Genomic DNA, 25,286 nt, shown 5'->3' with positions numbered 1-25,286 from the left:
AATAACCCTATGTTTCTATAGCCGTGGTTCTCAAACTATTTAATGTGAAGGACCCCCAGAAATAATGTAATTGGCCGCCGACCCCCATCTGAGAATATGTCGTTCCAGGGACGTTCGCTCGGAAAGAATATATATTCCAAATTTGCGCCACATTTTCAAGATCTTTCAAAAAATAGCAAGCTCGTAGTGCGGCACTTGGTGCCGCGCTATGAGCTTGTAGATCTGCTATTTTTCAATATAGCTAAAGCATAACCTAATGCTTAAAACACCAAAAGGGGTTCCTGTACAGAATGGGTAAAGCCAGCGTCATTATTTATTTTTGTGCAGGTGATTGTTTCTAAAGTGTTGGAAGCGCTCGTTGAAGTCACGGAACGGCCCCAGCGCACCACCTTTTTTAATTTGCACATAATGCAGGAGGCAGCAGGCCAGTTAACAACAACGAGTGCTTACAAACTCCAACACTGCTACAACGCTATTTTCGTGCTCGGACAGCCAGGGACACAGGGACAGACAGACACAGGGACAGACAGACACAGCAAGGGATAGAGGGACACAGCCAGGGACACAGAGACAGACAGACCCAGGGACACAGCCAGGGACACAGACAGAGACAGACAGACCCAGGGACACAGGGACAGACAGACACAGCCAGGGATAGAGGGACAGACCCAGGGACACAGAGACAGACAGACCCAGGGACACAGCCAGGGACACAGACAGAGACAGACAGACCCAGGGACACAGGGACAGACAGACCCAGGGACACAGCCACACGCATAGCTGTTGCGCCACTCAAAAATATCACGGCACGGACTTTCTTGACAGAAAGTAGCTCATAACATGTTTAGGGTGGATTTTTAGTTAACAAAAGCTTGGCAGATTGAAAGATAATTCAAGCTTGCCCTACTACAGCTGCAACGTTGGCGAGTTTAACGTCGTTCAATACAAGCAGATCGTTTACGTTTATGCAATCTGGACCAATGGGATGCCTCATTGCAACTCTACATTCATCGCATTAAGTGTTTTGTCTAAATTACTCTTAAGTCATGAAGGAATTTTCAAACTGATTACACTATATTTCAAAGGCCCAATTAATTCCGATATTAATTAAAAAAATCAGACCCGTCTGGAGTGAGTGTTCCTGTACTGTACTGTACTGTACTGTACTGTACTGTACTGTACTGTACTAGCCCTCCTCCCTGGCCTGTGTTTGTCTGTGTGTTTGGCTGTGCAACAGTGACACCTGCTGGTGAACAAACGCTATATATTTCCGTGCTCAGACTGGCCACACACACACACACACACACACGCTGTCTATAGGAGTGGTTGCACCAATCAAAAAGACAAAACACCATACAGATATGAACATGAAAACCCCCCCCATTGTGCTTTGGCACCTTCATAATCAACAGGATTACCAACAGCACTGCAGATGAGAGGCCGGTGACACACACATCATTTAGCTTCAGCACAGTGTCAACACTGCAGATGAGAGGCCGGTGACACACACACACACATCATTTAGCTTCAGCACAGTGTCAACACTGCAGATGAGAGGCCGGTGACACACACATCATTTAGCTTCAGCACAGCGTCAACACTACAGATGAGAGGCCGGTGACACACACATCATTTAGCTTCAGCACAGCATCAACACTGCAGATGAGAGGCCGGTGACACACACATCATTTAGCTTCAGCAGTGTCAACACTGCAGATGAGAGGCCGGTGACACACATCATTTAGCTTCAGCACAGTTAGTTTTTGTGTGTAATGTTACTTAAACAGGTCTACTGTAGATGTTGTACACCAGGAAACATGATGCAACACAACACGGCTGAACAGTCACTAGCAATCCAGCTGGTGATGTCAATTAGTCATTTGACTCAGGGGTGTGTGTGTGTGTGTGTGTGTGTGTGTGTGTGTGTGTGTGTGTCCAATCCAAATCACAATGTTTCACATTAAGCTATATCAACAGTGGACCCAGGGGGACCATTTGTATGAAATGTATAGAAATAGCAGATCTACAAGCTCACATGATGTCCAAAAAGTACACACACACACCGCAGGGCTAATTAGTGTCAATTTGAGGGTCCTTGACATGACAAAGTTTGGGAACCAGTGGGCTAACTACTACATCAAAGTGAATACACCCAATTCCATCAACTCCTTTATGGTAAGTAGCTAAAATAAGCCAGTCCACCAGTGGTCCAACACACACACACACACACACACACACACACACACACACACACACGTTTAAATTACTCCTAAACATTTTGCCAAACATCTCACACTCTCCTATCCTCCTGGTGGAGACCTGTGCCCAGAAGTGCACTTTTTCTAGTTAATTTCTGCATCTCTTAGGGCCCATTTAACCATATAATGCATTTGGATGGCAAAAATGGCAGATCTGCAAGTTCAGTGTGCTGTGAGTTTGCATATCTGCTATTTTCCAGCATAGGACCATTGCACAGTGAAGTATAAACAAGGCTTTAGGATTTATAAGTCGTTTTTAGAATCCTCCTCCTCAGGAGCATATCTAGCCCCGCAAGCAGAACCCGAATGTAGTAAAGTTTCTGACACTTTGTTTACTGTAAAGCGCCCATCAAATTTCATAAAAGCTTTATGTAGGGTTCCGAGAGGGGCTAGAGCATATCCACGGATAGCCCCTCTCGGAACCCTACATAAAGCTTTTATGAAATTTGATTGTCGCTTAATGTGTAAAGTAATCAAAGTGTCAGAAACTTTACTACATTTGGGTTCTGCTTGCGGGGCTAATCCACGGATATGCCAAGCATATCCACGGATATCCCAGTAGTTTAATACCTACATTAGGCTAATTCATTTACCAGAAGGTACAAACATCAACAGAGCATGGGTGTGTGGACAAACTCTTATCCAACGGCACCAAAATATTATTTAGTTCTGAGAGGCTAAATGTCATCAAAGTGTGGTCTGTGGCTCAAATGGGTCTGAGAGGCTAAATGTCATCAGATGGTGGTCCGTGGCTCAAATGCTGAATAAATAAACAATGGGCCTTGGACAATTAAGGCGAACCCCTACCATGAAATGTTCTATGAGCAGGGCCTGCATGGCTGTAAACAAGTTCTTGAGCTTAGTCCAGTTACCCTGGGTAAGTATACCTTTCCTTTCCTTTGCAAACACTCACCCGTTTCTTTGTTTAGTTTTCCACCAGCTGGTAAAAACACTGTCGACTCGACTATCAATAACTCCATGTCAATGAAAGTTACATTCCGAGGTGTTTAATATTAAAACCAATTAACGGCTTGTTGTAACAAAACAAACACTAGCGGCATGCTAGTGTTCTTTTCGCAAGCCTGGGACCGAGGCTAATTAAGCGGCATGTGTGTCTGTGTCTGTGTGTGTGTGTGGTGGTGGGACCAAGAGGTGGCGCGCACGATCTGATGACTTAAATAGATGCAGCTCAAGCCTCAAGCCTCAAGCGAACACCCCCCCCCCCCCTCAGAACCCCTACGCGCGCACGCACGCACGCACACGCACTATTATTATTATTATTTATTTATTTTTAATGACTGACGTTATCGACTGCATTGATTAAACAAGCCAATTATAGGCCTACTACAGTAGCCTACCCTGACCTCCTACATAGGCTACTTACACCTAGAAAGTAGAAACCCCTTTGAAACTTAAAAAATCACACCTGTGTGAACCGAGTGGTGCAACTCCCCTCTCTCTCCCCCCCCCCTCCTCTCTCTCTCTCTCTCTCTCTCTCTCTCTCTCTCTCTCTAGTAGTATACTAGTAGTGTCCCCCCAGTGTCCCCTCAGTGCCCCCACAGCCAGTTTCCCCCAGTGACCCCCCCCCCCCCCAGTGACTATAGTATGGCGTTTTTCATTATTTTCGACGATTTAAAACTGGGCTGATTGGAATTAAAGGGGTTGAGAATTACTGCCTGCACTCACCGTTAGAGCCTCCAGAGAAAGGTTTAAAAATGTCCACATTTGAAACCCTATCACTCATTTTACACTTCTATGTGTCCTCCACCATTACAAAAATGATTGAAAAAAAACGTTTCTGGCTGCTGCATGGCTCTCTCCGATAGGAGCGAAGTCAAGGTAAAGAGAGATTGATTCTCTGAGGTCAGACAGCGGATATAGGGCTGGATCAGCATTCCCTGCCCACCAAACAGCAGGGTGATTAATAACACCACCTGCCATTACCCTCTGCACACAGCTGGGACATCGGGTTGAAGGTTGATGGTGAACAACAGCATGTGCTACACCACGTCATACTGATTAGAGCTTGGTCCTCTGATGGCCGCCCCTCATACCCACCCTGTCGCTTCACACCGTTTGTATCCTACCTGTATCTTTCTGCATGCAGCTGCCATGCCATCATTGTGGATAACTAAGGATGGGTTCCGTAGGGTTTGTATAGGAGCCAATTCCTTATATTCAACAATATATTATTTATGTATTGGCCCTCTGGTGGTGGTGTGTCAACTAATGGCTACAGTCTGCTCAATCCTCTGCAGGACTCCTTATAAGGAATGGTGTGTCATGCCAGGTGGCGTGGCAGACTGAGAAGCAGACAGTATTTTGACCTCGGGACCCTGACGGAGGCTGATTGCCGAAACGCGTTGGTCCTCCCTTTTGTGTAATGATCTTTGCCATGCCTTAAAACTTACAATAAAGGCTTTTTCACTTCACTGGAACAGAGTGCCTTGGATCCTCTCCTTTATTTTCAGTCTTTTGACCTTGTTTGGTGTTTCAGTCTGCCCATGAAAGTGTCTCAAAAAGGGAGAAAAGTGTTTTTTAACAAAAGCATAAGTGGTCACTACAAGGTTGTTGCATGATTGTTCACCTCGTATCCTCACATTGGGTGATTCGTCTTTTGTGTCCTCTAAATGTTTTTTATTGGTGTTTTTTATTTCCTTTTTTAAGATTGTTTTCGGGGGCTTTTTCTGCCTTTATTGATAGGTTGAAAGTAGACTGACAGGAAATGGGGAGAGAGATGGGGGAAGACACGCGGCAAAGGCCGTCGGGATCGGGAGTCGAACCCACGTCACGTCGTCAGGCTGGCTCAGCAGAGGGGTATTGTTAAAAGAAAGTGAACTTTATAAAAGAAAGTGTATCAAACTAAGCATATAAACACTGAAAAGCAATAATCGCTCACCCTTTCTGCAATGGGTGGGAGACGGGAGTGCAATTCCTGTGTTTATACACAGGATGATGTAGTACAGTATAAGGGCCTATTCATACTCCTATTTTACAACCGAAAAAAAGTCGGTTTGGCTCTGTGGATATATTATCATTATAGCTGGCAGCCAAACATCCACATTGGAGCCATGCCATTTCTCTGTGGATCCCAAGATCCACATAGTTTCCATCTTTCTTATTCATTTCGTACAAAGTAAACGGTTTGCTATAGATTTCCCGTTGCAATCAGAACTGCAGCATCACTCCCAATCTTCCGCCGTAGTCTGAAAACTCACCTTTTCAGACTCCATCATGGCCCATAGCACTTACCCTACCCCCTTAGATAGCACATTTTTAGACTTATATACTGTAGCATTTGATAGACTTATAGCATGTCATGTAGACAGCACTATAATTGCATTGTATGTAGTCATAGCTCTTCATAGTACATAGGTATAGTATAGTATGTATGTATAGTTTCATGATATAGATATTCCACTGTTACGTTCTTAGCTTACGCATATTTCATGATAAATTCTTTTTTTAATATGATGTATTCCCATGCTTTTTTTGTTCTTGCTTAATGTAATTCGCTCTGGATTAAGAGCGTCTGCTAAATGCCTAAATTGTAAATTGTAAATTCCCAAATCTCAGTCTTCCAGTAGGGTGACTCAACCTCTGGCAACATAATTTAGCATGACCTTTTCAGAAGGGTTTTTTCAAACTTCCCCAAGGGGACTTTTTGGATACTCATGGGGCTTGAACACACTTCCTGGTGACCTTCAGACAAGAACTTTTCAAGCTTTCCCCCTGGGAGATTGGCTTTCAAAACATGCTTTTAGTTTTAAGTATAGTGAGACTTGAGTACACACACCTGAGGATCTTCAGTCAAGTGCTATACAGTGAGCCACTGAAGGCAAACCTCCGCTTCTTGTTTCAAGCTTTTCTCTGGAAATTGGATCGCAAAGTTGACATTTAGCTTCGGGGCTGACCTATAGCAAACTGAACATCTTCATTGCGTCTCTGTCTGCATCTCTGTTTGACCTCTGAAGGTGAATTCACACTAGGGGCTAAACTATTTTTGGGTGTGGCACGTTCACATACAACGCAGAGAAAGACGCATATTGACAAATTAATTAATTTGGCCTCTTCCTCCTATTCAGTCACATTTAGCTGAAACTCACCGAACTGGAGGCATGCCCTCAAGCTGGGACCAAGGGACAATCTGTATGTATCTATACATGCACCAAGTCTCTCCCTGTGTGTGTGTGTGTGTGTGTGTGTGTGTGTGTGTGTGTGTGTGTGTGTGTGTGTGTGTGTGTGTGTGTGTGTGTGTGTGTGTGTGTGTGTGTGTGCGTGCGCGCGTGCGTATGTCTGTATTCCATGTAACTAGAGAACCATTCGTCCCGCCGACTTCAAATTCGACTCACTCATTCCACACCACAGGGAGTGCAGGGCCCCTTCCCAACACTCCATATTTGGGCATGACTGACACAGAACTCCATATACAGGAATAAAGTGACACAGAGAGACAGATAGGAAATCTCTGTATGGGCATAAAAGGGACACAGAGATGGGTGGAACGGGTACGCTGACACGGGCACAACGGGTATTGCATAGTTGGGTGAGGCATGGATCTCCAAATTACATTGTTGACGACTCGGTGCTCTACAGCCGGGCACCGGTCTAGTGTCTACTAAACTAAAGCATGTCAATCTGGTAATGTGTGTCAAGCTTGAAACAGAGCCACCACGGAAAACAAATTGAAGTTGCAACTGTTTGGGATCAGGCAGACAAAAAGCCTACTTTTGCAAATGACAGATTGCAAAAATGTACAAAGCATAACAATTCCACCTACAATGTATACTGACAAGTCTGTTGTATACGAAGCGGTTTTTAATTTATGCACAATAACACAAGCAAACAATGTAAAAAATAAAATAAGAAAAAATAAGAAAAAATCATTAGTTACAACTGAAACATTGAACAACAAAATATTTGGATATGGATGTACACTTGAAAACAGAGCTACTGTATCTTGATGAAACTTGTCTTACAGTTGTGGGTGAGGGATGAGAGTACTTTGTTCAATTATGCTCCATGTGCACAGTAAATGCTCTCACAATACTTTCCTTGAAAATTCATGTTCAACTCAGCAGCCAAAGAAACAACAACAAACACTATCAAATTGAATTTGTTTGTTTTTTACAAAAAAATATAAAAAAGTACGCTGACAAAAACTGAATTTGATGCAGGATATACAGAATATTCCTGATCACTTTTTTTTTCTTTTCAGAAAGTACATAAACCGTTTCTTTTCAAAAGATAACTTTTTTTTGTTCTTTAACCATTTCGAGACATTGAGTAAATGTATTTATAAAAACTACAGAGATGTAGCTTCAAACTGAAGTTACTGTACAAGAACAAGAAAAGCCAGAAGGTTTTACACTGATAGTTCAACCACTTTTAGCTGCTGAAGACTTCGCAAGAGTCCATAACAGGAAAAAGAAGAAAGAAAAAAAGACCACAAACTTCAAATATGTACAATAACCTGATTCTAAGGACTGGTAGTAGTGAAAACCCCAATTTTCAGAGCACTGCACAGGTGGATGCTAGATCATGAAGGAATCTCTGATCGTGGCCTCTGGCTGGACACAATAGAAGAAAAACCAGTCCCGAATCAAAGACCATCAAAATCTGCTTGCAAAGGCCCCCAAACACCTGGAATGCGATCAGCCATGCAAAACAAACAGAACGATAGAGTAAACATGTCTGATGAAGTCATGCAAAGCAGTTTTGTGGTTATCCCCTTGATACAGTAACAAACACAGGTGTGTTTAGTGTTTTGTAGAGGCGTCACAATAAAAGATTAAAAAGGATCCGATCGACTTCCACAATCTTTTTGAGTCTATTTGTTGAAAAGTCATTGATTTTTCCTCCCGGATATGATTTAATCTTCATCGAGAACATTTTAATCCAGTTGTCCTTTTCTTGGTCAGTCGAGATGATCTGTATCAGAACGTACCACAAGGCACCTGAGAGAAAGTGGCCATTTCCCTCTCTTGGCAACATGTTGCGTCTGCAGTTTACAAGCTGCCAATGCTGTCTCAGAATGGGTTTGTGAATCCCACGAAATATGTCAAATTTCATTACAAACCACAAAGGGAAAAATATAGAACACAGTCGAAATGGGTGGTAGGGCTGTTGTCCACAATCGGGCATGGGGTTGAATCGCCCAATCAGGCATTAATAGTCATCATAGGAGTTGAGATCAGTGAAGTATGCGTTGGTATATGTCTTCCCAGCAAGCTGAGGGTTGAAGTACTTATTTCGTTCCTCCAGAATCAAATTGTTCTTGTTGAAGGCCTGTGGATGAAAGACAAAGAGAGTGGAATCAGTCTCGACTTCTTTGTTAGACATAAAGTGATCATTCAGCCCAGATGGCAAGGTAAAACAAATCGATCTAATAGAAGAAAAAAAGCGGGGGCGGGGGGGCTTTTGATCATTTTTGAGCGACAGCAACACAAATCAATTGGAGGCCAGGCTCCACGAGCAAAACATACATCTCACAGAGCGAGGTCAAAGCATTAGCGAAACAGGCTGAGAAAATGATAACCACTGCAGGGCCAAAATAATTATGATGAGCGCCCATACGCTCATCTCTGTCATCTCTAATACGTCGCATCAGCAGCTTTTATGGCTCTCGGACTGTTGGTCCCTCGAGGACACAATAAACCATAATATCAATCAATAGAGAGTCATTTTGCTCTATTAAACAATGAGGAAGGGGGAAACTCTAGGTTACTATGTGGTGCTGTGAACATGATGCACTGCTTGATACAACATCAGCAATTTGGGAAATTGACGCGTGCATCCATTCTATGTGCTTGTGCTGTGCAGCCAATCCCTTGGGGTGTTCTATGTGCTTGTGCTGTGCAGCCAATCCCTTGGGGTGTTTTATGTGCTTGTGCTACATGTGCAGCCAATCCCTTGGGGTGGAGGCATCATTCAACACTTGATGATACTGCATTTCCTTGCTGTTGGGTGGAAACCTTTTACTGTATGTCCAAAACTTACTTTTCAGTAAATGTAAAAAAGGATTAAAAAAAAAGTGTTCCAACTTCCAATAGATCCAGTGTAGTTACTCCATAAGCTCTTGTTATACTTTTAATAGGTTAAATATATATAATACCCACAGACACACTTAACCATTTTAAACCTGACATCCCTGTTGTGGGCAGGTCATAAAACATAGTATAATATAAAGTATAAAGGGCTTCATATATATCATATGTGGAAAAAATGCATTAAAAATAAACATGGAGATACAAGGTTTCTGGCCGACAGTGATTTTTTGCAGTTGATGGATGGTTCCCTTCCCACTGATTGATAGGAAATGTGTGCACTGGTCTGGACAAAGAAGAAACAAAACTAAAAACATGTAATACATTCTATTTCTAAACCATTATGTGATCTGCAAACAAAGGGAATTGTGATCAACGCTGCTCTAAAAGGCAGCTTTGAAGTGGTTCTGTAGCTCTGCAGGTGGGCCTTTAGATGCATTTACACAGCTGTGTTAAGTGTCCTAGCCTTAACACTTCCTTAATTGCCTAAAGAGTGATCGTGTTCAGCACGGTAAACGAAATCCGCCTTAACAGCGTTACGGATAAGAGATAGCACAGAGAGGAGCATGAAAAAAGAGAAAACTCACAATGAACTTTCATTCTCAACGCGAATGTAAAAAGAAAACCTAACAACAACAAACAAGTTCAAGAAGGTGTAAGGACGAACCAAAGAGCTAAAGGAAGGCGTGTGCAAAGCGCGTGCAAATGGAAACCTCGCTGTGAGAAAGAGATGAGAAGAATACACTGCCTTCTCGCAAGCCTAAAGCAGGGGTTGCCAACCTTTCAGGGCCCACTTGAAAATCTCAAACCGTCCGCGGGCCACCCATTGACCACTTAACGCTGTTAACTGGCCACCCATTGACCACTTAACGCTGTTAACTGTCAAATGGGTGTGCCGTGTGAATTTTCGGAGGTTGTTTAGTTTAGCTATAAATCAATCGATTGTGTTCCGGCTTGGATCAATGGAACTAACATACCAGTAGTATACCAGTAGTATACCTCAAGTTCCTGTTTATCTGTATCACAATTAAAACAACATTTTCAAGGATTTCAAGAACAAATACCATGACATTGAATTATTGCGAAGGTCGCAATAATATTCATGTTATATTATCATTAAAATCTAGAGCGTTTTGCCAATTATTTGGGGGCCCACTTGCAATATCCTCATGGCCCACCAGTGGTCCCTGGCCCACAAGTTGAGAACCACTGGCCTAAAAGAGGAGGGGTGGCGGGGGAACCCTAAAGGATGGCGGGGTGGAGGGATGCAGCGTTTCTACAGAAACTACAGTCCGTGCTCCCCACCTGCCACACAATGGAAGTGCCACAGGAGGTGGGAGGGGCGCGTTGGGGAGGAAGAGGAGGAGGGAGTGTACTGCAGTGGGGTCGAGAGGCTGCTGGGGGGCGGGGGGGGGGTCAAGAGGCGGGATGTTGTAGATGTCAGAGGTCAGTGGTTAGTAGAAAATCTCCAGGCCACGCACGGACACCCCCATGTTAGCGGAGAGAGGCTGGCGCATGCCGGGGTCGTCCAGCGGCAAGAGGACAGCCACGTCTGGCTGCAAGGAGGGAGAGGAACGGGGCAACAGTCATCCTCAAAGGAGCCTATATTATATCTGACCAATGCATACAACATAGAGCGTGAAAGGATATATATATGCCTATGGACAGCGTTACGCCATTGGTTTCTATTGGTTTCCAGCGATTTAAAATCCGCCGCCGTTCTATATCCGGTCCGAAATACAAACCGCAGCGAGGGCCGGTCTTCACTCGTTGGAACCAGTAGAAAGCCTAGAATTATCATTTATTTAAAAATGAATGGAATCATGATTTACTAAACGCACATCATGATGATTGAAAAAAAGACTTCATACTAGCGATTGAAAACATAAAGTGTGTATGAAAAGGTTTACTAAGGTGTAAAGTTCACAAAACCTCATTGACTTCTATTGAGATCATAATGTATTGAAAATGGTAGGTGAAAAATAGTGACATCTGTGCTGGGCCATTAATAGGAAGCAGGCTGAACGAGAACCCGGAAGTGAAATTCAATTAGCCCTTTGCTAAGTCCTTCCCCAACCCATCCTTGTCCAATAGGCAACAGTTACTAAGAGCTCAGGAGACATTGGCAAGCTTTCCTGCTCACCCATTTCACCATATAAATAATCAATCATTTCAGTAGCATGAGCTTCAAAATGTCTTCTAAATCTAGTCAACCAGGCCTGCAGTAGCCAGGCTATATGCACTGGACAAATGTGCATGACATTATTTCAGTAAACTAGAAATACGAGGAAATGAGGGAGAAACCGTATCCAACTCAATCAACTTTAACAACCTACAAGCTCGCAATTAAATTGTAGAAATTTGGTGCAGTGGGAAAAAAGGATGGGGCCTAGTATAGACCCCTGAGGGTTTCAGTGGTTATGTCAATATGCTGTGATCTAGAAGCCTGTTACTGTATGCAACCGTACAAATAGAGCCAAAACAGTGGCTTAATTTATTTAGACTTCGTGATCATCAACTCATATTATTCTGCTGGGAGGCATCCAAATTGGCTAGGAAGGCCAATAATATTTGCCTGCTACGAGAAATACACCACTGTAATCATGATTTGACCTACAGTAACAATCACAACCTCAAACTGCCAGGTGTTCATATTTCATTGTCATTAACTCTGCAATGATATTATGGAGTTGTTTTGAATGGTTATATCGTTCATTTCAACATCGGAAACCATTTAGCACAGCAAGGATGGAGCCAGAATGTGAATTTGCTCAATTGGATGGATTTGTTTGCCGCTATGTCCATGCCGATCTATCTGCATCTGCAACGGCTAAATTCAGGACAGATGAGGTTTTTTAATGTTTCGGCAAATTGCAATGAAATTGCCTTTTGAGAGTTGGCCGTTGTCTTTCCGGGGGCATGTTTGTTGTGTCTGTATTGTACTGCATTTCACATTTTCATTTAATTTAAAACAATTAAAAGACTTGTTGAGCTGAGTTCCACTATGGAGCTTGGAAAAGCACTGATTTAGGGCTGCAAATTTTCTTAGGGATTAATCTATCGATTAATCACATATAACAGAATGTCTGTTTCCAATATGTGTTGGAAATGGACATTTTTAATTATAGGTATAGGTAGCTTTTGCATTGTGCTGCTGTTGCAAATAAACAATGACTGTCATTTTCACTCTTGTGAGAATGTTTTGGCTCACTCCGAACTCCAGGAGGTGTAAACCAGTTTAAAAACCCCCGTTGGGAGCTGTCTGGAACCCTGAAATAAGCCCAGCTGGAACCCAGTGTGGCTTTGGATGAGCACTAATCATATAGCACTCCCTGGCACCCGAGGCTCAACGGAAACTGTGGATAAAGGGCCTGTTGTTTGGTCTATGGCCACATTTGGATTTCTGTCAACGCTTCTGGGCTTTCTATTCTATTCACGCTGAGATATAAGAATCACTGTGAATAGAAAGATGTGCAAGACACTAAAGATACTAAAAATGACGCTGTATAAACATAACGACCTGACGATTGACAGCCGACTACCTGCCTACACACTATTTACTGATCAGTTAGTGTGTATGAGACTACGGACAAAACGGGGACTAAATATACAGTAGGAACACAACACACAGAAAGAAGTAGTACACAACTGTCCGTATATTACATAGCGTACGTGCACAAGGAGAGGTGGTGCTACAGTACAGTATAGGTAGGAGCCATGCAGTAAGAGGAAACCAGAGAAATCTAGTTTAATGGCCACAGAGACAGAGAAGGAAGGCAAAGCATTGTTTCATAGACTGTGAGAGCGCGAGACCCATTTATGACCTCGCTCGCGCAGCATCACAACAAACAAACAACTGCTTCGGCCGAAAACACAGGAAAACACCCGGACGTTGTTTGCCGCGGAGAGCGTTCGCCCGGAAACGAAATGAATGCAAAGAACGCAAAAACGCAGACCTTGATGGCTTCCACCGAGTCGTATTTGTCCAGTTTGTTGATGTGGTTGGTGATGCTGGTGTTGAGCGGCGCGGCAGAGATGGGGTGGATGACGGTGGCGTCGTGTGACTGCTGCTGGTAGCGCTGGCAGTAGGAGTAGACCAGCAGCGTCACCAGGCAGCCCAGGATGGAGCTGCTCAGGCCCACTGCGATCATGTGGAACACGTTGAAGTCTGAGGGAAGGGAGACACACACATTAGTTCTCAGGGTTATGGTATCTACCATATGGGCACTCTGGGCACATGCCCAGGGGGGCCGGCCCCCTGTCTTTTTTTTTCTTAGCTCCACATGAAATTTCCCCCTCTAATCCGAATGAAAACAATGGTCTCTAAAAAAAGAAATAGTCAAAATGAGTGTTTTATTGTTGGTGAGAATGCAGCTGGAAAGTGCAATTGGGTGTAAAGCAGCAACAATGCGCTAGATTGGCTGTTGTTCAAGGTGGGCGGGCCCACTGGGCCGTGTAAGGTCATTGGAGAGGTGGTTCTGGTGGAATAAAGGACGTGCGGCTTTGCTTTGTTTACATTCTGCACGCATAGTGCGTCAGGTGGCTTGACAAAAAAAAAGTAAAACACACTGAAATACACTGGCACTGGTGGATTCTTTCACCCATTTTGCTTACCATGGGTCAAATAAAAATAATGTGTTTGTTACTGCCTGGCTGTCACTCTGGGGCGGGGCAGGCAGCCGGTAATAGGCCAAAATAAAGGCATAAAACCGACACAAAACGTTGGAATATACCATAGGACAGGTTAGAATAGAATGAAATAGTTAACGCCCCAAGGTGCTTAACCACTTGATATATTCAAATGTATTCATTTATTGTCTCTCTTAAATCTTTCTCCTGTCAAGCACGCACGCACACGCACGCACGCACGCACGCACGCACACACACACACACACACACACACACACACACACACACACACACACACACACACACACACACACACACACACACACACACACACACACACACACACACACACACACACACACACACACACACACACACACACACACACACACACACACACACACACACACACACACACACACACACACACACACACACATTACCTCCACAGCGTCTCTCCTCCTGACTGGATCGAGCAATTGAGACTTCTATGAAGAAAACACAAAAGAAAGGAGCACACACACACACACACACACACACACACACACACACACACACACACACACACACACACACACACACACACACACAAAAGCATGTTAGCTTGACGAATTGTGTGGTTGAATGTGAGACGAAAGCTTTACTCAGTATGAAACAGATTATCATAAAACTCAAGGAGCTAATTGCGGCCGAAGTATCAGCTCTCATTGAAGGAAATGAAGTACACGACACTGCTAATGAACATTAATGGACTACCTTTCTCATTAAACCTGATGGATGATAACCAATAAAAATCTACAACCTACAAATCCTACTATTACAACCCTTAAGATTTTAAGCTTCAATTAAAAAATATACAGTAAGGCAGAAACCTTGTATCTCTATATTGTCACTTTTGGTGTTTGTTTGTTTGTTTTTTCCGTAAATTCATTCCCTACTCGTCGTACTCTTAAGGTCCTTGCAGACTGTTGGAAAAAAGGCAAGAAAATGTCCCGAAAAATTCTGAAAAAAGCATTCTGCAAGGACCTTTAGACATATCATTTTTTCTTATGTTTTCCTAATAAAGTTTGTTTTTGTTGTTTTCGTCTCCCCCAATGGAAAGCGTCTTTAGGTACTTTATAGAAGAGCACTATACAAATCTGAGATATTATGAATGTCGCACAAAAGCAGAAACAACTGCTGTAAATATTGAACCCCCAAAAAGTATGAACAAGACCTTATGACTAAATAATAACTATTACAAGGTTTGCACCCGACAGCGCCATTGATCCAATGTGAAAGGCATGGCTGAGCAACCGTAGTTAGAGTGTGGAGTTGCTCTAATGATCCTGTGTATCACAGATCAATGGTGCGGTCTGGCTCACATTACAGCCTGTCAAGGCAGAGAGATGCTTGTCTGGGGCGGTATCAATAAGATAGGAGCGATGAAGATGATGTGTGTGTGCGTGTGTGCGCGTGTGTGTTTGTGTTTGTGTGAGAAAGAGAGAGTATATAATGTGCTGTGCTTGTACAGGTTGTTGAATTGAAGCGACAGTTTGTCTGTCTATCCGACGCAATGAAGTATTTATAGGCTTTGTTATGGAGATACAGGAAACTGATGTTGATAGCGTTTCCTAGCAATTCTAGTGTTTAGGAAATTGGAAAAAGTGTTTAGGAAATGTAATGTAAGGTGCAACACTTGCACTTTGCAATTTCTTGATGAATATCAGCTGTTTTTCCGCTATAGAAACATCTGAAAATGCTTCAAACAGGCTTGAAGCACACTGTGGATGGACTGAAATGATGAATGATGCTTTGGGAAAACATGTTGAGGTACGGCTTTGATCTTGTGATGGGGATTGTTCAAGATTATGCTTGCCAACATTGATTGCACGTGTGTGTGTGTGTGTGTGTGTGTGTGTGTGTGTGTGTGTGTGTGTGTGTGTGTGTGTGTGTGTGTGTGTGTGTGTGTGTGTGCGTGCGTACGTGCGCGTGCGTTCATGCTTGCATGTTTTCAAACTATATGCATGCAAGCCATAAGCATACTAGCTTTATGGCTTGGTAGAAAAAAACAGTGAGTTTGTGTGACTGTTTTTGTGAGTGCATGTGTGCGTGCGTGGTCACCTGGTATGAAGTTGGAGTCCGGTGGGCAGGGCCTGGTCTCGGTGCTGTTCCCTGAACACTGGTTTCCGGTGGGGAACAGGACGTCACAGTGCCGCGCGCGCAGCTGGGAGCCAGTGGAGTCACACAGGGACCACTCTGACCAGTTGGACCAACTCTCTGCAAGGGTTGGAAGACACAGTATATCAACCAGAGCCTGGAGATACCTTAATCTAATCTGTGTGTGTGTGTGTGTGTGTGTGTGTGTGTGTGTGTGTGTGTGTGTGTGTGTGTGTGTGTGTGTGTGAAGGATGACGTAACGAACTAACCGTTACGTCATTCTCCCTTTTTTATAAGGCTTCGCTCAGCCAGAAGAACCTTGTCGGAAGATAAACTTGCGAAGGTAACCTAGATTCTAATCTAACCTACTTAACGTGCGTGTGGGAGTGCGTGTGTGCGTGCGTGCGTGTGCTATTCAGCGTACCTGGACAGGCTTGTGTGTTGCACAGTGCCTCCTCAGTGTGCAGGCCCAGGCAGATGTCTCCTCCATGGGCTGGTGGAGGGTTGTTGCAGGTCCGGGTCCTCATGTAATGTCCTCCTCCACACGTCACCGAGCACTTGGACCAGGAGGACCAGCACGACCAGCTCCCATCCACTTAACACAGCAACCATATAGAATGGTCAATGTCAAAAAATGTATACTAAAAGGTATTTCTTTTTTGAAGTAATTCTTTGGGGCCTTTTTCTGCCTTTATTGATAGATTGAAAGTAGGTTGACAGGAAATGGGGAGAGAAATGGTTTTAGAGCTCAATGCATTTGAATCTACGAATTTGTCATCAGTTAATTATTTATTGCCGTGTGCCAAGGTGATAACAGAGGGAAAAAAATCATACGAACATTCTTTTCATAGTGTAGTGTGGATTTCAAAAAAATTATGCAAAATGTACAATTATTTTCCTGATTCTAATGTAATATTATTGTTGATGGTGGTGTATGAATGTGAAGTCAGATCTGGTGATATTATTTCCTAGCTTCTGTATTATATGACAAAGGATATTTGTTTGTGTGTGTGTGTGTGTGTGTGTGTGTGTGTGTGTGCATTAAGTGTGACTATTTTGAAGTGTGTGTTACAGCAAGTTTTGCCTCATCCAGCTGCCATAGTAGACCTCTTAACTGGCACTTGACAACCACTCTGATTAATGAAAGTAAATGAACCATCACAATGCTTGCAGCTCTTGTCGAATGGCAAACATCACAGTTATTGGCCCGGTTTCTCAAAGGACACTTCTTACACCATGGTGTAAGAAGTGTCCTTTGAGAAACCGGGACATTATCTCTCACACACACGCACACTTCACCCCCACAAATATATACAGTATATATTAAAAGGAGAAAAAAAGGAGATACAAGGTTTCTGCCCGACAGCGGGACGACATACATATGGGTGCTATACTTGCAAGGGAAATTCTGGAGAGCGAAAGAGAGAGATAGAGAGCAACAAGGTGTACACAATCACAAAGGCTTCTAGCAGGAGAGGCAAACACACCTCTGGGATAATCACTCCCAACAAAGTCTGCTCTTCATTGTGGCGAAGAGAGAGAAACTCTCTTTTGGGGAACCATTTGAGAATGGCTGTTAAAGAGCCAGGGCAGCACTGCTGTGTGCAGGTAATTGAGGTGGCCCGTGCTTTTTGTCATCTCAGTGTAATTTCTCTATCACAGAGTGACACATCAGTCGATTCCCGGTCCCGGATGACAAATCGGCCCATCTCGACGCGGACTGGAGAAACACACGGATTCATTTGTTTCCCCAAGCAGATGGATGCACGAACAGCACCTTTAGTTCTACTGGCTTTCCCTTGCACTAATGCGTCTATAAGGCATGGGTATTCAATAATGGGTCCATGACCACTAAGCAGTCCTCAGGGTCATTGCAGGGGAGCTGCAAAATTATTGTTTGATAGGAAAGTTTACTTTGTGAATTTGTTTCAATGATTTAAATGTGTCTGAAAATACACGCGTAACATGAAATCAATATATCAAAGCAAATAAATTAGTAAAGACACGTTGCTTGTAAAGGCTGTGGCTCCAGAAGTGCTGAATTAGTGATGAACTGTCAGATTGTTATAACGTTGGTCAAGAAACCTGTCAAGATTGTCAAGAAGAGTACTTTTTAAACCCATCTCTTCTCTGCTGTCTGTACTGCTGCACATCTACAGACTCAGAGGAAGCTGTAGAGTCGACAGTTCGGAAACCCGCCTACCAGTGACATATCAACGTTAGGCAGGGTTTTTGTTTTTCAAAAACGATTACAAAAAAATTACGCAAAAACATGGCTCTATTATAGCATGCTAACATTCCAGGAATAGAAAGCCTGCAGTTTCTATTAGCTTGAATTTGAGTAGGCTACTTTGTCCACGACTGCATCAGGCCAACTGTAATAACATCACACTTTCAGATGTGCGCTAATTTAGGCCTTATTAGTATTCATTACATCTCAAGCTAGGCTAAGCCCTTCGCTTTGGAGGGGAGACTGGAGTTATTAATACAGCTAGCCAGCAGAATTATCATTGTCAACACCTCAGAATTGGGATAGGAAATACATCGGAACAGTGATGTGGCGACATTATAAGCAAACAGAATTAATCTGCAGTCAAGCGCAGAGGCTTTTAGGCTGGTAAGACAAATCCAGTAGTCTCCAAACTATTTCTAATTCAAAGTGCATCTTCAATGGAGCGAGGCGCAGATTTCCTATTCCCTTGTTAGCAATCACGCGTGAACTCCAGCTGAATGAATTAACGGGCTGTAAAAATAGTATCAATGTTTTCAAACCGGCAGGCACTGCATGAAGATGAATGGCTGCTTTTAGTGTGAAGACAGAGCCTGACGTCAGGACTCTGGATTAATAATCACCTGAGACAAAGACTCACTCGCACTGCTCAGTGCTCGGCGCCCATGCTGGATGCCAGGTGTGCTTTTATAGGAAACTAAGCAGTGGATTTCCATTTAGACAGCACATTACCTCCTTTGTCAGACAGAGTATTCATTTAATTAGAACGATTCCTCTCGCCGTCTCCCGCGGGCGGGGTGGAAAATGTACCGCCTCAGAGGTTTTCACAACAGGAAAAAGAAAGACCTCCCATAGCTGGAGCATAATTATGCAGTAATGTAATTACACACCACGACGCCATGGGGATTGATTCCCTAATTCCTTGGGGTAACTTTGGGTCCCTGTCATGGCCTTTATCTGGGGCTGAGTCCTTTCATGTTGGCGATTAGTAGTCAGGAGTCTGTCAGGATGGCACAGAATCATTCAGTGGTCTTGGAATCATGCAAGGGACGCTCCTTGTGGAACGTGTGTGTGTGTGTGTGTGTGTGTGTGTGTGTGTGTGTGTGTGTGTGTGTGTGTGTGTGTATGCGTGCGCAAGAGTGCAAGAGTGCATGAGCATCATTTATCTCACCTGGGCAAGGGGTGACGTTACACTCCTGATACTCCTGTGCAGATCCCAGGCAGGTCTGACCTCCGTAGCGGGGTTCAGGGCTGCTGCAGGTCCTCTTGCGACTGCGGACGCCCCTGCTGCAGTCCCTGCTGCACTGAGACCAGGAACTCCACGGTGACCAGCCGCCGTTCACTGTGTGGCCCGCCATCCTGCCCAGGCGGAGCACCTCGCCTGTGGGGTTAGAGCACATGCATATAGGGGCGTGTGAGGGTCTGGTTGGCACAATATTGTAAAAGTTTACAATATTACAATTGTAAACTTCACCGAGCCTTGGGAGCCCCGCCCACGTCCTTCCGCGCATTGTAAGCCCTACCTCACATCTTCACACTCCGCTGATTCACGACTCCGACCACAACAATTCTTCTTCTTACGTGGCCACAAGTGAAACACAAACTCCAAACGAAAGTCACCGGCTCCGGTAAGAAGTCAGCGCTGCTACCTGCACACAGTGTGACACTACTGTGCTTTCCTATGACACGGCGAAGACCAGCACATCTTCACTAAACAGACACTTTATCCAACTCTTTCTTTTTCTCTCCGCTGTGTCGGACAGTCGGAGACTATGAGGCGGGGCGGCAAAATTCTAGTAGTATACATAGATGGACTAATGGATATACCAAGGTGTGTATGGCATAGCTCCATAGATAACCGGACGGTACCGGACAGACAATTGGCACTTTTAAGATTTGTCACTATCAAATGATGGATTTCAGAGAGTCATCACAAGAGAGCTCTGGCTTATCAAGACAACACCAGTTGACTGATCAGCGCTCTCTCATTTGGAATGTTGTTGAAGGGAGGACTCATAATGAAATATGAAACTGTAATTTCTATTAAAATGCAATTACTGCACACATTAATCAGTGCCTTTGAAACATGCATTGCAGAAACAGAGGGAGAGAATTAGAGAGAGGGAGAGACAGAGAGGGAGCTCATCTATTTGAGTGGGTGATAATCACCTGCAATGAAATTACAGTCAAACTCTAAACACTCCACCCATGACACTCTTCAAACATCCGTGCTATAGACCTTCTCAGATAACATTGCAGGTCTTTAGAATTCTCTGCTTTTATCCTATTTGCTGTCTTATTTTACTCTCTCTCTCTCTCTCTCTCTCTCTCTCTACAATATCTCACAACATGGTGGATTCGAACTTCCATGTTCACTGCCACCTATTTGCTGGAGGATCCTTATCCTTACAGTATATGGATACCATATAATGGATACCATACCAAGCAACAACGATCTCTGGATGACAACTAAACAACTCCCTGCAACAGAGGAAATTGGACAAAGAAGATAGAGATGAATCGGGCACATCGGGCCAGTATCAAACACCACCAGACAGGCGCTGACTTGGAACCCTCAGGGGAAGAGAAACAGAGGCCGGCCCAAAAACAGCTGGCGGCGGGATCTCCAGGCAGACACCAAGAGGCTGGGATGCACCTGGTCGCAGATAGAGAAGAATGCCAGTGACCGAGAACTCTGGAGGACCCTTGTCGACGGCCTATACCACAGTAGGGGTGTCAGGCGTAAGTAAGTAAGTACTGTAAGTAGTATACCAAGTTTACCTACCTTTGCTACTACAGGGAAAACACGCACATGTACAGTACATATGTTATTCATTTTTTACTCTTTGTTTCTCTTTTTTGCACTGTTTATTCTATCGCACGAAACGTCCACACTATACATTTATTTCAATGCGTTCTCTTTTTCATCAGTTGCTTCTCCATCTTGGACTATCGATCTTACCCCTTTCATTTATTTTACTACTATCTGTCTGCCTTATACCTGTCTGTCTGTCTGTCTGTCTGTCTGTCTGTCTGTCTGCCTGCCTGACCATTGGCACCTTCCTGCTACTTCTTCCGCTCACGTTTCATCTTCTGTGGGGGTAATCATAATTCTCTTCACACCCGTGACCGTGGCAGAGGACTGCTTTGTATTCCCGCCAAGGGTCTCGGTGAGAGGACAGTGTTTACTCGCCACAGAGCCTTGACCTCTTCATAACTACAGCCAGCCCCCAGCTCCACCCTTCTCCGCCCCCCACCCCCACCCCAGCTCCTTATCAGGTTCTGAGCAGGCAATGGAACAGACGCTCCCGCCTGCAGCGGTGACCTGTGTGGCTTTTTTATCAAACCTTCCTCAGCCCAGGAGATTACTCCTCTACCTCACTCCAAAGGCAATGAAGCTTGCATACATGCTACAACTATGTGTTGTGATTCTGTGCACGCACGCACGCACACACACACACACACACACACACACACACACACACACACACACACACACACACACAGGCGTTGCCCTGTATGCCCTTATATGATCCTTCAGTTACTTCACAGAAGTCGCCGTCTCGCTGGCACCAAAACAACCGGCGCGATGACCTCCCTCTCAAATAGGCAGTGACTTGTTCTATCGATCTACCGAACTACGGCAGCCCAAGAGAATTAATACTCAACCCACCGAGCTGGGCAGAGTTCCCAACTCCAGAAGGACACAAATACAAATACAAGGACACGACGCTGAACAGCAGCTCGCTGACTGCAAAACAACCGAGACGAAGCACTTCTTTTTGCACAGAAGCCTGTTTGGATGGTAGTAAAACAGTGTAAACGTTGGCTCAGGTGATAAGAAAGGGGCTTGTGTATAATGCCTGTGTGAGTGTGCCTCTGTGTGAGCGTGTTGGTTGATTTATACTTGGCTGTGCGTCATGTAGCACAAGGAAAATAGGCAATCTACAATCCGCAATTACGAACAAATCAGGCTTGTCTGGGGGCTTGTCTGTCTGTGTGTGTGTGTGTGTGTGTGTGTGTGTGTGTGTGTGTGTGTGTGTGTGTGGTTTGTGTGGTTGTGGTGTAAATATAGGAACAGGGCCTCATGCCTGGGGAAGCCTGCACACAGACATGTAATGCTGTGCAATCCTTTGTAAGCAACTGAAAAGGCACTCAGAGGCAGTGGAGAAGAAAACACAAGGGGAATAAAGAGAGAGACATGGAGATAAAGAGAGGGGGAGGTGGAGGAAGACGGAGAGAAGCAAACAGGGAGAAGGAACTCTTTCACTCCATTACTTATTTGTAATGTTATGCTCTTCAAATGGTGTATTTTTTATTCATAGCATCGTATGGTTTTCTCTTGCAGTTCTCTAAGCTAAATGCAATAGAGTAAAGCGATACTTGGATTCAGAAATCAGGGAAAGTGGGTAGTAGTTTTCAGAAAATGTTGTGATGTTATACTTTCGGTACATTTTACCAAAGAAAGTAGTGCGTGTGTGACTGTATGTTCTTCCATCCGTCCGTGAGTGTATCCACAATTGTGCATGTGCATGACACACGCATATTATCCTACACTATATCTCTGCATAATATATCATCAGTAAAATGAATGGTTCTAGAATGAGTGGATTACACCACTGAGATATGGCAGTAGACAGTAAGGTGGAGGAGACCATGAAGCAACCAACCTGCTCATTGGGAGCAATTAGGTGTTCAGTGACTTACTTTAACCCTCTAACACTAAGCATTAATTTCTACTTGCAAAAAATAGATTTCAACCTTACTACTACTTTGTACTACTAGGACTAACACTAAAAAATATGTTAAAAAAAATAAAAAAATAAAGTTTGTTTTATAATAATTATATAATCATTATATAATAATATAATAAATTAATAATTTACATTTGGGGGATATCTTTCACAATAATGAATAAAACATGTTCTAGACATTCTAATGATCACAAAAAAAAAACATATTACAATTACGACGTTTAGGTGAAAAAAGAACAGAAAAAATATAAAATTATTTAGTAATTAATTAAAATAAATGTGTTGCTAAAAAGCAACGCTGGGTCTTAGAGGGTTAAGGACACTTCGACACAGTGACTTACTCAAGGACACTTCGACACCAACTCTGAGGGAGCGTGGGATCAAACTGGGACCCTTTAGTTTCCTCTAAAGCCTAGTTAGTAGCCTCTCTACTCCCTGAGCCACTAAATAAAAGTGTTATTCTGCTTGCCCCTACACACGCGCCAAAATGACGTGGGCACCGGCGATATAGTTTTCCTGTATTTATATATTTTTAACATGAATAATTACAGTTTGTGACCACGTGTTGATGCATTCCAAATGATCCTCCAGCACTAGGACGCTATATTACAGCATTTCTTTTTCAGTGGTAGTTCCATATCGCCAAACACTGTAACCCCCCCCCCCACACACACACACACACACACACACACACACACACACACACACACACACACACAAAACCCATGTTAATACAGGGGGTTACAGAGCATAATGGGACATTTATGATTCATTGAGTTCAGTCAAAGGAAAGACTGCCGAGTTTGACATGTTCTTTGTTGAAGCATAAAAGGCTGCATCTACAATTAAAGTCAGAAAAGAGACACCCTATGTTTAAACATTTCCTTTGTCTGTTCATTTATTTAACGGGTTAACACGTTAATTAAAATCACTATACTGTGATGTACAATAAATGTGCCAGATTCAGCCAAACGTTTACGTTTTCATTTGATGTCTCTGATACTTGTTACATTTATCTGACATTTCCCCACTGATTGACCAATTTAGATAAAGATATAGACATGGTGTGAAAATATGCAGCGGCTCCATATGGGAGTGTGAACGTTTTTTACGATGACAACTCAACATAATAAAGAAAGTTTGGATGGCCAATAAGTATGGTGTCTTTTTAAAGGTCTTTCAGCCTTGCAGTGCTCGTCGGCTGCTTACAGTGAGATAAGCAGCTCAGGAGACTGCATGTTGCGGAACCTCGAGTCAACTGTGTGCTCACAGATGATCGCGCCTGCTAATCTTTCATTACAGCAGAATACGGATAGGAAGCTGAGAGAGACACAGACAAACAGTTTAAGAGGCAGTAAGACTAGTAGACTACATGGATATAAGTAAATGTGAGGCAGCTCACAAGATGGTGGGATCTTTAAAATAAGTCCCACATAACTCCATAAGACAGACAGACACAGACTGGGAAGAGTGGATAACAGAAAGAGAGTGAGAGAGAGAGCGAACAAGATCATGGTGTAGAAAAAAAGCCTTGAAGAAAATGGCTTCGCATGGCTGCAATAGCTGTCATCTGACACAGGCATTTCTCAAAGCTATCCTGAGAGTCCTCAGCGGGGGGACTCATCTGTCGTCGATAGAGAGATGGGGGGGAGAAGAGGCCTGTCCTGTCCTGGCCTTGCCTTGCACCCAGACCAGTTGAAGTGAAGCACATCAGCGACACTGCTGCTTCTCAGGGAGGAAAATGAAGCCATCACTCACTGCGATGGGTGAGCGGAAATACAGACTCTCCTCAGACAGACTCACAGGAGTGTCCTTAATCTTTCAGGCACTCTATATCTTCAGCGCACTGTTGCTTTCTCTCTTGACCTTGTTTGATGTAAAGTAGTAGTAAAGGTTGGATGCCTGAATTCAAAGCCTTTTTTCTGGGGGGGAAGGCTTGACAGTGGCGAGTGAATTAACTTGTATTCTGCCGATCAAAAGACACAGGCATCATTGAAACATGTCTTCATACAGTGGAGGCCATGTTGATACTGAGCAGTGTTAATTGTGTTTTTATAAGACTAAATAGGACTAATGGGACAGATGGTGTCTTATTCAAAAGACTAAATCTTAATCTTAAAAATTAACACTGATACTGATTCAAGCTGAAAGTTGTCAGCTTGAATCTCTGGTACAGTTGATCTCTGGTATATAAAGTATATAAAAAGGTGCCTCAACAGTTTCCACCTGC

At 43.6% G+C, this 25,286-nt stretch overlaps 1 protein-coding gene across 2 annotated transcripts in view; it reads right to left on the bottom strand.

The window, feature by feature from the left end:
- Nucleotides 1–7,054: 7,054 nt before the first annotated feature.
- sema5a (sema domain, seven thrombospondin repeats (type 1 and type 1-like), transmembrane domain (TM) and short cytoplasmic domain, (semaphorin) 5A) overlaps nt 7,055–25,286 on the bottom strand; it is a 156,116-nt gene continuing 137,884 nt past the window's right edge. Inside the window, exons 17-22 of one of the 2 annotated variants that reach the window (XM_080793516.1) lie at nt 19,474–19,683; nt 16,497–16,667; nt 16,037–16,192; nt 14,377–14,418; nt 13,261–13,472; nt 7,055–8,546 (exon numbers count right to left, since the gene is read on the bottom strand). In XM_080793516.1, coding sequence (XP_080649642.1) covers nt 8,427–8,546; nt 13,261–13,472; nt 14,377–14,418; nt 16,037–16,192; nt 16,497–16,667; nt 19,474–19,683 — 911 coding nt within the window. In that variant the 3' untranslated portion in view covers nt 7,055–8,426. Of the gene's footprint in view, nt 8,547–13,260; nt 13,473–14,376; nt 14,422–16,036; nt 16,193–16,496; nt 16,668–19,473; nt 19,684–25,286 lie in introns of both variants that reach the window. The other variant, XM_080793515.1, reaches the window with a different exon arrangement.

This window comes from Protomyctophum bolini (assembly GCF_963924005.1).
Source record: "Protomyctophum bolini genome assembly, chromosome: 21".
Classification (NCBI taxonomy): Eukaryota; Metazoa; Chordata; class Actinopteri; order Myctophiformes; family Myctophidae; genus Protomyctophum; species Protomyctophum bolini.
The sequence above is the reverse complement of the archived record's forward strand: the minus strand, read 5'-3'. Positions and strand labels throughout refer to the sequence as shown.